Raw genomic sequence first — 12,822 nt, 5'->3', positions numbered from 1 at the left:
AAGGCCACAAAAATGATCTTGAGGACTGGAGCACCTCTTACAGAGAGAGCTGGGGTGTTCAGCTTGGACAAGAGAACTCTCCAGGGAGACCTTATTGTGACTTTTGAATACTTAAAAAGGGCTTCTAAGAAAGATCATTATGATCTGTGATGATAAGCAACAGCAATCCTAAGTACTTGGCACTATGCCAGCATGACTGTAAGGTAGTGAATGTTTGTCAGACTTTAAATATTTTTTCATTTTAAACTTTACAAGAAGTATTAAAGGTGTAGTTGAAGTTCCTTCAAAATCTGTAGCCTAAAGAAGGCTCTGTGTGTGCTGCTCAGAACCTAGTGAACAGCAGAGCTAGTGAAGATTGATTTTATAAACCTTTGTGCTGTGTGGCTAAAGAACATCTTCTGCCTCTAACTGTTCTTAGAATTAGATTGGTTTTGTTTTTGAGTGGATTCCGTGGTGTGGCAAAATTGTTGAAGTCCAACTCTAAGGCATGCAAAGGATGGTTCTTCTAGCTCTCTGCTTGCCATGTAAGAGTTCTGGTTTTGCTCTCTGTTTTGGTTAAAATTAACCACTAGAAATTAAGCTTGTTCACTAGGTAAATTTAACAAAAAATTAAAACCAAATCATATATTGGCAACTATTAAGGAAAGAATAAAATCAAAACCATTGATTTGTCTCTGGGAGAGGATGTCATCTGGAGTGCTCTGAGTAGTTTTATTGCTTCTTGCAAAGGTACTGCAGAGTTGGCAGAGACAATTTAGAGCGGGAAACAAGTCATGCATGAAAAAATTTTGAATAAAACTTCACCTGGAGAAGAGATACATTGAGAGAGGTGAAAGATACAGTGGATGTCTGTAAAGGGATAAATAGCATGGGGGAAGGTAAATGAGGAGTGATTGTTGTTTTTTCAGTAGGAGCAGGGACAGTGAACATCCAGTGAGAATGGCCAGATAGAGAAGACACTAAGTAATTGTTCTTTAATATAGAGCTAAACTCGTTTCCGCAAAAATTCAAAAAGCAGTGGCAAATTCCTGCCGGAGAAATCCACTGAGAGATAGTAAGCAGTAAAATACTGTGCCTGACTGAGGAGGTCCCTGAGTTGCATATAGCCAGCAGAGACATAATACCTGTGAAATATTTTATTGAGTTAGTCTCTGGGCATCCAGGGAACTGCTGGACCAGGACATGAATTAGGTAGGCAGCCTTTGCTGTCACCCAGTGTGATTTGCCTTAGGACAAACAAGCAGAGCACATGCTCAGTTTTTTGGAAGCTAAGGTTGCTTGTATAATGGAAGGGCTAGTAGAGGGTTTTTTTTTAACAGCATAAGCAAGTCCTGCATTTTTTTAACAGCATAAGCAAATCCTGAAATACATTTTCCTTTGGTCCTTAGGGCATTCCTTAATGTCTTGCAGTTCCTATCCTAAACTTACCAGACCATTTAAAATTTTCTAAAATTAAGTAGTTGCTATCTTTTTACCAAAAGGATATTTCAGGATTTCTAACTCAGTACAAGTGAGCTGTATAAAACTTTCTTTCCAGCTGGAGAATGCCAAATTGTCCTCTGACCAAAATGACAAAGCTGCTGGTGCAGCTCGAGAGGAGCTGAAGGAGGCTCGCATGAGGATAGAAGCTCTCAGCTACCAGCTTTCTGGTCTTCAGAAACAGGTAAGGGGACTAAATTGGCTTTCCTCTCAAACACACAGCTGTTTTGTGTGAATATATTAACATTTCCGACCCTTTGTATTTTCTGAATTTTGCATAGAGAAATCTTTGTTATGTTCATTTGGGAGGGAGAAGGGTTTTAACTTCCTGAGTGGACCTGCATGGATGCCAGGTGGGCTTTTTCTTGTGCTGTGTGCCTAGGCCAGTGCAGCAGAAGATCGCATTCGGGAACTGGAGGAAATGATGGCTGGTGAGCGGGAGAAGTTTAGGAAGATGCTGGATGCAAAGGAGAGGGAAATGACAGACATGAGGGACCAGATGCAGCTTCAGCTTACAGAGTACCAAGAACTACTTGATGTTAAATTAGCACTGGACATGGAGATCAGTGCTTACCGAAAACTCCTGGAAGGAGAAGAGGAAAGGTGTGTAAAGATTCCACTTTCTTTTCTAAGGACTCTCAAGTGTTATTTTCATTTCTTGCCCTTATTTTTTACCACTTGAACAGGAATGGCCAGATTACCTTTCACTGAAATTATATTGGCTTCACACCACAATGTTGTTGCATGGAACACCTGTTCTCAACTGAACACTGTCGTTACTTTGGGTTTTTGTAATGGTCTTGGAGTACAGTGAAATATATCATTCTGTGCTTGGTCTTCATATCATCTTTTTACTTAAATGCTTGTACTTCTATGGTTTTAAATCATGGGGCCCAAGAATAGTGTGTTCAGTAGTAGCTGTACTGGAGGGAGGGGTTAAGGGATCTGTGTTGCTCTCAGTAGCACTGCTTTCCATGCCACATGGTCATATTGCCAGAGCATTCCTCGGGGATGGGTAGCTCCCTCCTCCTCATGTATGCAGTCTTCTTGACATACAGAGTGAGGATGCTGTCAGCCTTGGAGCACATTACAGTCTGCTTACTTGAGGATATTGTAGCTTTGTGGTTCTCTGGGTGAGTTAATTAAAATGCTTTCTTGGTTGTGTTAAGGTTGAAGCTCTCTCCAAGTCCCTCCTCCCGTGTCACAGTCTCTCGGGCTACCTCCAGCAGCAGCAGCAGCAGCACTTCACTTGTTCGCTCTTCCCGAGGCAAGAGAAAACGTATTGAAGCAGAGGAGCTTTCCGGCAGTGGAACTAGCGGGATCGGCACTGGGAGTATCAGTGGCAGCAGCAGTAGCAGTAGCTTTCAAATGTCCCAGCAAGCTTCAGCTACAGGAAGTATCAGCATAGAAGAGATAGACCTGGAGGGCAAGTATGTTCAGCTTAAGAACAACTCAGAGAAGGTGAGCATCAGCAGAACTCATAGAAAACAAGCAGGAGCTAAATTGAGATGATACACAGCACTTTGCAGCATGAGCAGGTGCGGCCGTGTGGAGAGTGGGAACAGCATCTCAAGGTGCAGCATCCTGCAGGAACTAATGGGGGCTTTGGAAAATTGAACATAATGGTGGGCTAACATGCTGCAGGAAGAGAACACAATTTGTCCCAAATGTGTAAATGTGTGCTGGGACATTGCTCACAGAAACAGCCTGCTGTCTAGCAGAACTTTGTTGTGTGAAATAGTTATCTTTTTAAATTTTGGTGAATGACCCTATGGGATTTACACTTTAGACTATGACTGGATATAGGCAAATACTTTCAAGGTAGAATGCAAATGACTAACAACCACATAAATAAATTTATATCCCCATTATTTTAGTAACAAATACCTAGATTCTGATGACTGTTCGTTCTGTTTTGTTCGCTCTGAATAATTTTCTGACTTTATCCATTAGGATCAGTCTTTGGGTAACTGGAGACTGAAAAGACAAATTGGAGATGGAGATGAAATTGCTTACAAATTTACTCCTAAGTATGTCCTCAGAGCTGGGCAGACTGTTACAGTAAGTTGTATTTACAGTATGTCAACAACATATTCTTCTGTTGATGCTGTGGCAATTGGAAATCTTGAAGTCTGGTACAGCCTGACTTGGTTTCATGGGTCTCACTCTAGAGGAGCAGGATTTCAGTTATAAAAATGAAAAAAAAATTAATTTCTATATTAGTACTTCAGTATTTAAGACCATTTTTTTGGGCACATAGAAAGTTGAAGAAAAAGGTATTTTGGGGGATTAGTCAAGAACTGTTTGTTTCCAAACACCTTTGCCCAGGTTTAGCACCCTAATCCTGCTCAATCTCTTAAAGAATTGGGAACAGTTCAGAGCATTCATCCAAGACTGGACATTCTCAGCATTAACTGTAGTTAATGTTGTAGAACAGCTGCTTTTCAATAATTTTGCATTTTATTTTCAGTCTGCAACAGATGTTCTTTTAGGATGAAACAAATGTATCTTTTAAACACTTGCAGCTATTTCTACTTAAGTATCAATTGTTCAGATACATATAAAAGATTTAAGTTGATGCACTACATGCTGCTTTTTGCCTTGGCTCCATACAGTATGGTTATTGAGACAGTGGTAGGAGAAATTTGTTCAGAAAAGAATTCATGACTGCAATATTAGATTTTTTTTTAATGCCTTACTACCAGTAATAGTGTAGTTAAAAGGAGGGTAAAACTGCCATTGGAATTCAGAAAAGAAATGTAGTATGTAGGAGATATGTATATTTAAAAGAAAAATATGGATAAACAGCTAATTACAGATTGTCATTCTCTCTAGATCTGGGGTGCAGATGCAGGTGTATCTCACAGCCCCCCTTCTGTTCTCGTGTGGAAGAATCAAGGCAGCTGGGGCACTGGTGGAAATATCCGCACTTACCTCGTCAACTCTGAAGGAGAGGTAGGCTGTGTCCATGGGTTGGGTTACCTCCCAAACTCTTAATTTGAGGGTGGGGTGACATGACACAATGACAAAATCCTGACTGTAGGATCTCCGCTGTTGTCTACTAATATGACAGTTTATAACACTGAAATAATTACATATTATTTATGCACATATTTCTGACATTTTTGGGATATTTTTGAAAACTGTGATCATTGTGATTATGCCTATAGACACTTTTTTTCTACTTTAGAAGAATACCTTGCTAGTAGAGAATTTGTTTGGAATTTGAGTATGTACTTTCAGAAGAGACAAAGAAAAGAAGCATTTCTGGCAATTCCAGTTCCATTATGTAGTCCCTATGATGTTCTGAGGTGCAGTGTAAATATTAATGTAGGAAGATAATTGTCCTTTCCATGTTAGAAGCATATCATAAGTTCTCATTTGGCAGAGACTCCTGAGCATTCTGCATTGTTCTACATCTGCCCACAGTTAATTTTTTTAAAACCATCTCTGCAAATGACTTTTGGAAGGGAGAATTGTGCCTTGGCTGTTACTCATAACCGTACCATTATCCCAGCAATCTGATAGCAGTAGGAAAAGGAAACAGACCACAGTCGTATCAGTTTTTGTGTTGCCTTTCTTGCTGGCAGTTTTCTGGAAGAACTTTATGGGCAGGATGAGGTAGGAGGACAGTAATTTGTACAAATAGAAAGCTAATACTCTCCGTATTCAAACTGTGTGGTCAAACTAGTATCTGAAAAAATTTCAAATCCATGTCTGTTTTCACTATGGTTACCTTTAGTATCCTTGCTTAGGAGAGTATGTTAAGGGCAGCTTTTTCCACAATTAGAGATTTTCCTCTGTGATTTCCACGGTGCACGTAGGCAGAAGAATTTCTTACTATTTAGAAGTGTTAAAAATAATTTAGTAATAAAGGAAGCTTCCTAGGGTTTTAGAATTTTCTTTAGTGCCTGACTTGTAAAACTGCTGAAAACCAACATACACAATTAACATTGAATATTTTTAGAAACTGGGAATATTCCTTATGTTGTGTAATCATACTGAGAAAGTTTGGTTTCTCACATTACACTGTATCTCAGACAGCTCCTACCTGTGTCTGCTGTGACCTTGTGTAAAATTGACTACCATCACCTGAAACATGTCTGCTTCCTCTTAAATCCCAGGGTAATGAAAAGAAATCAAGTGGTTGAATTACATTACCGTGCCTTTTAGTGCACAGAAATAGGAATGATGTTGTGGTTTACAGGATATTGCTGGTGTTTGCTTGCATAGCTAGTGGTTAAATCTAGGCCAAGTTGCTTTAAACTCTCCAAAATTTAATAAGGATATTATATTGATGATATAGCAAAAACTTAACAGATAGATAAAGACTTCTGGCCATCTCCTTACCTGTCATTTTGTATAGGAAGTTGCAGTGAGAAGCGTTACTAAATCAGTAGTTGTGCGAGAGAATGAAGAGGAAGAAGATGAAGCAGAATATGGAGAGGAAGACCTTTTCAACCAACAGGTAATCAGATGCAGACCAGATGTTTAACTCGTGCCTCATTAGTTGGGTCAATCAGGCATAAGATTTACTGGGGGTGGGGGGGATCCCCCTTCGACTTCTGCCAGCTCTGAGCTTCCTGGTCCTTGCTTCCAGTGGTTGCTTGCAACATTGCAGTGCACCAAGAGAGGACAATGTGAGCAGTGCTGCCAGGAATTACTGCTGGGATCCATCCTCATACAGCTCAGGCAGTGGCTGATGTCAGCTCTGGGTACCTGTGCTTCAGATCACACAGTTTCAGCATTAGCAGGCAGTGTTCCTCCCAGCATCTGCTGCTCTGTGCAACAGAGCTGGGGCATTCTTGCTGGAAGCAGGATATTACCAGATAACCACTGAAAACCAGGAATGGGGGTGCTTCTCTTGCTGCAAGCTTCAGCTTATTGGTTTATTTTCTGACACTATATAGCTTCTACACCTGAAATGAACTTGTTTTTTCTTAATAATACCACCTGTATGTTTTGACAACCTTTCGCTTAATAATGTGAAATAAGTGACCAGGAGTTGACAGAGCAAAAAAAGGAGAAGGATATATAGGTGATACCAGAAAATATTTTATATTTGATACCTAAGGGATTTGTTCTTCTGATCAATGGCCATTAGTAGGTCTTTTCACAAATAACCCATTCTGTGCAGGTTTGCAGGTGAATTCTCAAAGCTTTTTTGGTCCCAAAGATTAAGCAGTGTATTTGTAGTATAAAACAACTGATTTTTCTTACCCAAAAAAGCAGATATACAGCAGAGATCACTCTCAAAATCAGCATTTGAAATACAGGAACTTGCTGGTCTCGAGCTAATGACATCACAACTTTCATTTGTCGTCTGTATCACTGCTGGAAATACGGAAACTAACCAATCAACCTGTTGCAGAAAACCCCAATCAGAGGAGCAGTGTGTCAGTCCTGGCAGCAGACTGGGGCATGTACTCTACTTCCTCTTATGAAGGGATGTTTCCTTAATGTAACTAAATGAATAAAAAAGTGCTTTTGGCAACTGAGATGATTAGCAGAGTCTAGCTTGCAATCTGAATAGCTGGTAAGAACTGAATTCAACTCTGTCTATCTTATTTTAGGGTGATCCCAGAACAACCTCTAGAGGATGCTCAGTGATGTGAAGAAAGAAGAAAGAAACTATTATTTACGCTTTCCCCCCTTCATTTATTTCCTTTTATTTTTGCTATTTTTTCCTTCCAGAGCCACTGAAAACTATTTTTATATGCATCACCTGATTTCTTTGACGTTTACTCCTTGGTACATTTTTATAAAAAAAATTCAAAAAAACTTTACTGAACAAAACTGCCAGGATTTTTAATAGATTTCTTTATTTTTCCCTCTTTGTTGAAATACTGTATTGGAATACAATATTTTTCCCCATACAGAATTTAAAGTCTTACATAGAAACCTAAAGCAGAAAAGAGATTTTTAGCTAAAATGAGATGAGACTCCTTGAGTGTACGGTAAATCTATAATTACATATATAACCAGTATAATACCTCCAGAAAAAAGGTTTAATGAAGTGTGTTCACTTACAGGGCCCTGGGAGAGATTCAAAGAGTGTTTCCTCAACAGTTGTAGAAAAGCTAGTATTTTGCCTGGTAACCTCAGCAATTCCCATCTTAGCAAAATTAGACCATAGATTAATTCAAAGTGCTGCTCCACAATTGCAGTGACGGGGGGAAGCTTCATTTTAAGCATTTTTGACTCAGGACCTTGCCATTGTGTCTTTCTCCAAGGTTTGACAGCCTAATGGTAAAACATCTGGGTCTGTCACACCTGAGCTCCATGTCATCATTTCAGAAGTTGAATGGTGGGTTCTGCTTCCTGAATATACACATCATCCCAAGTTGGAAGTGTCAAACCCAAAGGTCAAACTGTTTGATTTTTAGGGGATTTTGCCATTGTCACAAGTTAAATCATGGACACAAATTGTGATATTCAGTATTTATAATTTAATCCTTTTGACATACTCAGCTTTAAAAATATTTGATTAAGATTTTAGAAGTAAAAGGTATTTATACTTTTGGCAGTGATACATATTGGGGATTTTAAAGGTTATCCAGTATAAATGTTGACCTTTTTAATCAGAGCTAGAAATAGCTTGTTCATACTTCTGTTAGGTTCAAAGGGGCATTGTTGGGTATCCCAGGGAGCAATATTTGCAAAATAGAGCAGAAATAGTTGAATGACTTTAAACAGTTCAGAGGAACTGCCTCTGTTAAGGATGTAAGCAACGCAGTGTTCAAGTGCTCAAGGCAAAGTCTAACAAGGAGTGAAGGGAGAATAATGTTTTTTATAAAAAATGCATTGTATGGGTAGCAGGTGATTTCTATTTTAAGAGGATGCATTTTTTATCTGATTGTGTCCATTTAGCTAAAGGTTTCTGCCGTTGCATTTCTCTGGAGATAACTGAGTCCCATAAGAGTTAGTGTTCATCTTTAAGCATAAGGAAAAATACTTGACTGCTCCAAAGAATGCAAATGTTATTTCAACTACTAGTTGAAAAACAAACTTAGTAGTTTGGATACAAAATTTGGACACCATTTGATTTCAGCATAGAATCCTGTTGTTACCTTCACTCTTGGACTCTGATCATGTCATTCAAAATGTTAAAACTCATCAGACAAGTGACAAGGTTTGGATGTTTTCGGTGGCTTTTGGACATTATGTTCTCTGAACAGTATCGTGACTGACAGATATAACCCAGAAAGGTTTTGTGGCTCGGATTGATGGCTTTGTTATGCAAGCAGGGTGGGAACAAAAGGGGCTTTAAGCTTCAGGATTTATTTTGTCGTTTAAAAATAAAGATGCTACTTTTCTCTCCTTGAGTGGGATAACTGAGTTGCTGAAGTTAAGCTAATAGACATTTAGAATTATGTTTTAATCCATTATCAGAAGACCCATTACAAAAAAAACAGGATAAAGATTTGGCTGTTTGGGCTGATGAGATAACTGAATTGATGTACTTGGCCATCTTTCTAATGTAATTTTCCCACTCTGCTTGTGTAGAAGGTTAAATATGTAGTAAATCATGTCTCTCTCTCTGTAAGATGTATCTAGTGAAATTATGTTTCTCAGACATACTGTTACAATTACCTTTTCTAAATTCATTGTTATGCAAATGAATGCAATCAGTGTAAAGTTATTTTTGCAATACACCTTCCAACCACTGGACACTATTTCCCTTTTCTGACCCACAGCTTCTGTAAGATACTGGCATAGTGTTTGAGGGCTTTTTTGCTTTTTCCCTACAGATCTATATATATTTTTTTTACATGGGCCAGTTTTCAGACTGCTTATTCCTTTAAGATTGTCCTGTAAATTTAAGATTATTTTGTGATCTTAAATACTAAAGTAATGAATGTGTAGTTAATTTACATTTTTTTTCTGTGGTTTTTGGTTTGTTTTCTGTAAAGAATGGCCTCAGAAAGGCAGCTCAAATGAAGAAAAACCTCTTGCTACCTGAGCCATAGTTTTCCTAACAGCTACTGTATGAGGAATATGTCTTCTTGTAGCCTTAAGAACTGGTGCTTGCAGATTTCTTGTAATGAGCACTGTGCCCTTGAGTAACAGTCTGCAGAATATGTCCTTAGAATTGGAACTGTGCCATTGAACTTTGGAAGCAGTTTATTTGATTCTTTGGGACCATGCTTAGGTATATGCAGGTCAAATAAACCTGTGATTGACACTGTGGGAAAAGCCAAGTCTGAATGTGGATGATTCTGTTACCACAGTGCTTTTTAATAGGCTACTACAAATATGATAAATAACTTTTGGCTGTAAATTACAAGCCACAGAAGAACTACTGTATACCATGTACTTTGGTTTTTGTGTTGCCTTCTCCAGACACCATCCCGGCCTCTTGCTTTTGATGCTGAGCTTCAGTCTAACAGCGCTGTTCCAGCCAGACTGGGAGGCAGTTTTGTGGCTTTACCAACCCAAAAAGCATTGTTTCTTTTTTTTTTTTCTAGCTTTCCAAGATTTTTTTCCATTTTCAGGATATTTAAAGTTTTTTCTTCAAATAAAATCCAGCCTCTCCTTGTCCCCTTTTTCTCTTTGATGCTGTATATGAACTCTTGATGAAATTAGAAGTGTGGACAGCAGTTCTACTTCAGTGCTGGTACCTGGCATAAAGCTTGAAGGAAAAATAGATTTGACTTGACTGGAGAAAAATTATTTTAAGGTATCACTGATAAGGGAAGTTAAGCTTTTATCAGAGTGGTTACTTGAGCATAACTATCCATATGGATGTTCTTAATCCAGATTTTATTCTGAATGAAATAGTAAATAGATTTTCCTATGTGTAGCTCATAACAGAATATCATATAAAATACAGTTAGCACATCCTGCCTCCTCCTAAGCTCATGCCACATGAAAACACTTGTCTCAAAACAAGTCCCATCCACCTGCAGACCTGTCAGGAATGTGATACCTTCTGGAGTGAGGTGTGGCCTCAGAGTCCCTGGCATTTCATGCCATTTTTTTCTTCCTTGCTTCTGCATTTGTTCCTTTTAACTGTTGCATTGCAGTGACATTCTCCAAGGAGCGGAGTGGCTGGGATTCCCTTGTTCCTGCACATCCATATTTCCCATTATTCCTTTGCTGCTCCACAGCAGCAAAGGAATTTCCTGTTCCATTTGTTGCTTCACAGCTCTATTTCCCAGCAGGTCTCTTCATGCCTACACGGGGCTCCAGCTTGGCTCTAACAGAACCCATCATTTGCACTGACATGTTGCTTACTTACCTTCAGCTCTGTGTTACCATTAGATGGGCAGTTGGCTGCACAGTCTGTGTTTGTAGCAGGAACCAAAAGTCTCACGAAGAATATAAATATTTGCTTCCTGTGATGTAAAAGCCAGCTGAGCATGTGTGCAAGCTGGCAGTAGTGTGGGAATTGTACTGCAGTGTGAAAGGAGATCACTATGTGGTGTCTGTCCTTGAGCAATGGGACACTTCATGTTCAGTTCAGGGATCTTACTGGATTTCATACACCCTTTTTCTTTTTTATGCTTATCCTGTATAAAGGCCCTTTATACAGGATAAGCATAGGTCTCTTCTAACCTTAACAGAGGTTGCAGGTTAGAAGAGACCTGTAAAAATCCTCTCTACACCCCAGGACCTTGGAGAATCTGTTACCTTTATGTGCATCAGAAAGGTTTTGATGCTGCAGGAAAACATGCATGCTGTATGTTCTAGATCTCTTGTAGCCACTTCTCTCATGTATTCACTGTTAAACCATTCTATCTCTTTCTGTATCTTCTTTTGAAAGTCTTATCTCTAAACAAAGGCATATCCATATTTGATCCTGCATTTTATTGACACTGTTGGGTCCAAACTGTGTAAGCAAAGCCTTGTGAACCAGTGAGCGGAAGGTGAGATAGTGATTGCATTTTTTAAAGCACTGTTTTAGCTGAATGTCAGGACAAATTATCTTGGAGATTGTTTTCTCATTATATAGGCCTGGGAAACAGAATTTTTATTTGCCCTTCAATATGCTTAGCTTTAAACCAGTTTAAAATTATTTAAAGGTGTTTGTTGGGTTTTTTTATACAAGACCATATTTACACGCAATTATTATTTGTAAACATAATTCTTTTCTTGAAATGCTAAGGTCTAGAGTGAAAAAGATGCAAAGAATCATCATTCTGATGATTCCATTCAGAATAGCACAAGTAATGAATTGACTTGGAGTTCCAGAAAAGATGTTGTTTATTGAACTTCCAGATTTTCTAGTTAGCTGCTACTGAAGTGACAAGGCCATCTTGGTAAGGCAGATGTTACTGTATATTCAGCTACCCAGATCATTACACTAAAATTACAAGCAATAATCTATTTTGAGCAAGTTTAAGCCAAAATGCTTTCCATTTGGGCACAAAATACAGTTGATATCTTATTTTCATAGCAGTGATGCCTTGTGACTTGAATTTTGATTTTTATTTTTAAAATTTTTTAAACAAAATTTTAAATTTAGACAGGTCTGGCTTGAGGGCACTGTAGTAACCACCTCCAGTCAGCTGCTGCAGATGAGTTTTTGGAAAGTTCAAGTTTTTTAAATGGGGAATTATGAAAAAGGCTGTTAAAAGAAACACAAAGACAAAACAATTAAAATGTTCACTTGAAACTTAGAAAAACTACATCATGACCTAGACTTTACCATTTCAAAGTGGTTTGTTTTTTTCTTTTTAGACTATGCATGCCAAATGTCTTGTCTTTTTCAATGATTTGTAATATACATTTTATGACTGGAAACTTTTTGTACAACACACTCAAATAAATGTTTTGCATTTTATTGGTTTCCTTCTGTCTGTCACCCAGCACACAGGTAATGTGAGCTATTTGAAATGATTCATCCAAGGAGGCCTCTAAGTGTGGAGAGAGGACACAAAGAGCTGCTGTCTGTTCTCCTAACATTGTTCAGCTGAATTGTGTCCCAGCAGGGATCCTGGGGTGTATCAAGGAACGCTTTCCTTAAAGCTGACGGAGTGCTGGTGGAACCTGCTGTCCTCTCTGAGCAGTACCAACAAAAGCAGGGGGAAGAATATCTGGAGCTGGAGCAGATAAACCTTCCCTTGCTTTCTCATCAGCACTGCAGGGAACGGATTCTTTGATTTAACCTGCTTGATGCTAAACAAGAATGAGAGCAGAAACCAATCGCTGGCAGGGATGGATTCTTAGGGATAGACAGAAGCATTGCCACGAGCTGATGCATTTGCCAACCTGGCTCTCAGCTTCCAGCCCACTTTTGAGTACAGACTTGAAAGTGGGCTGGAAGCTGAGCCAGGCTGGTAAATGCATTTAAAAATTGCATTTTAAATTCATTTAAAACTTGTACCTTAGGTGTCTGCC

At 38.8% G+C, this 12,822-nt stretch overlaps 1 protein-coding gene across 1 annotated transcript in view; it reads left to right on the top strand.

The window, feature by feature from the left end:
- Positions 1-12,263, top strand: part of LMNB2 (lamin B2) — a 36,687-nt gene extending 24,424 nt beyond the window's left edge. The window contains exons 6-12 of the mRNA XM_041422981.1: positions 1,538-1,663; positions 1,862-2,082; positions 2,649-2,940; positions 3,433-3,540; positions 4,315-4,434; positions 5,846-5,947; positions 7,053-12,263. Of these exons, the coding sequence (XP_041278915.1) occupies positions 1,538-1,663; positions 1,862-2,082; positions 2,649-2,940; positions 3,433-3,540; positions 4,315-4,434; positions 5,846-5,947; positions 7,053-7,094 (1,011 nt within the window). The 3' untranslated portion in view covers positions 7,095-12,263. The remainder of the gene's footprint in view (positions 1-1,537; positions 1,664-1,861; positions 2,083-2,648; positions 2,941-3,432; positions 3,541-4,314; positions 4,435-5,845; positions 5,948-7,052) is intronic.
- The last annotated feature ends 559 nt before the right edge of the window (positions 12,264-12,822 follow it).

The sequence above is a fragment of the Onychostruthus taczanowskii genome, unplaced genomic scaffold, assembly GCF_017590055.1.
Source record: "Onychostruthus taczanowskii isolate IOZ18803 unplaced genomic scaffold, ASM1759005v1 scaffold110, whole genome shotgun sequence".
NCBI classification, from domain to species: Eukaryota; Metazoa; Chordata; class Aves; order Passeriformes; family Passeridae; genus Onychostruthus; species Onychostruthus taczanowskii.
The sequence above is the reverse complement of the archived record's forward strand: the minus strand, read 5'-3'. Positions and strand labels throughout refer to the sequence as shown.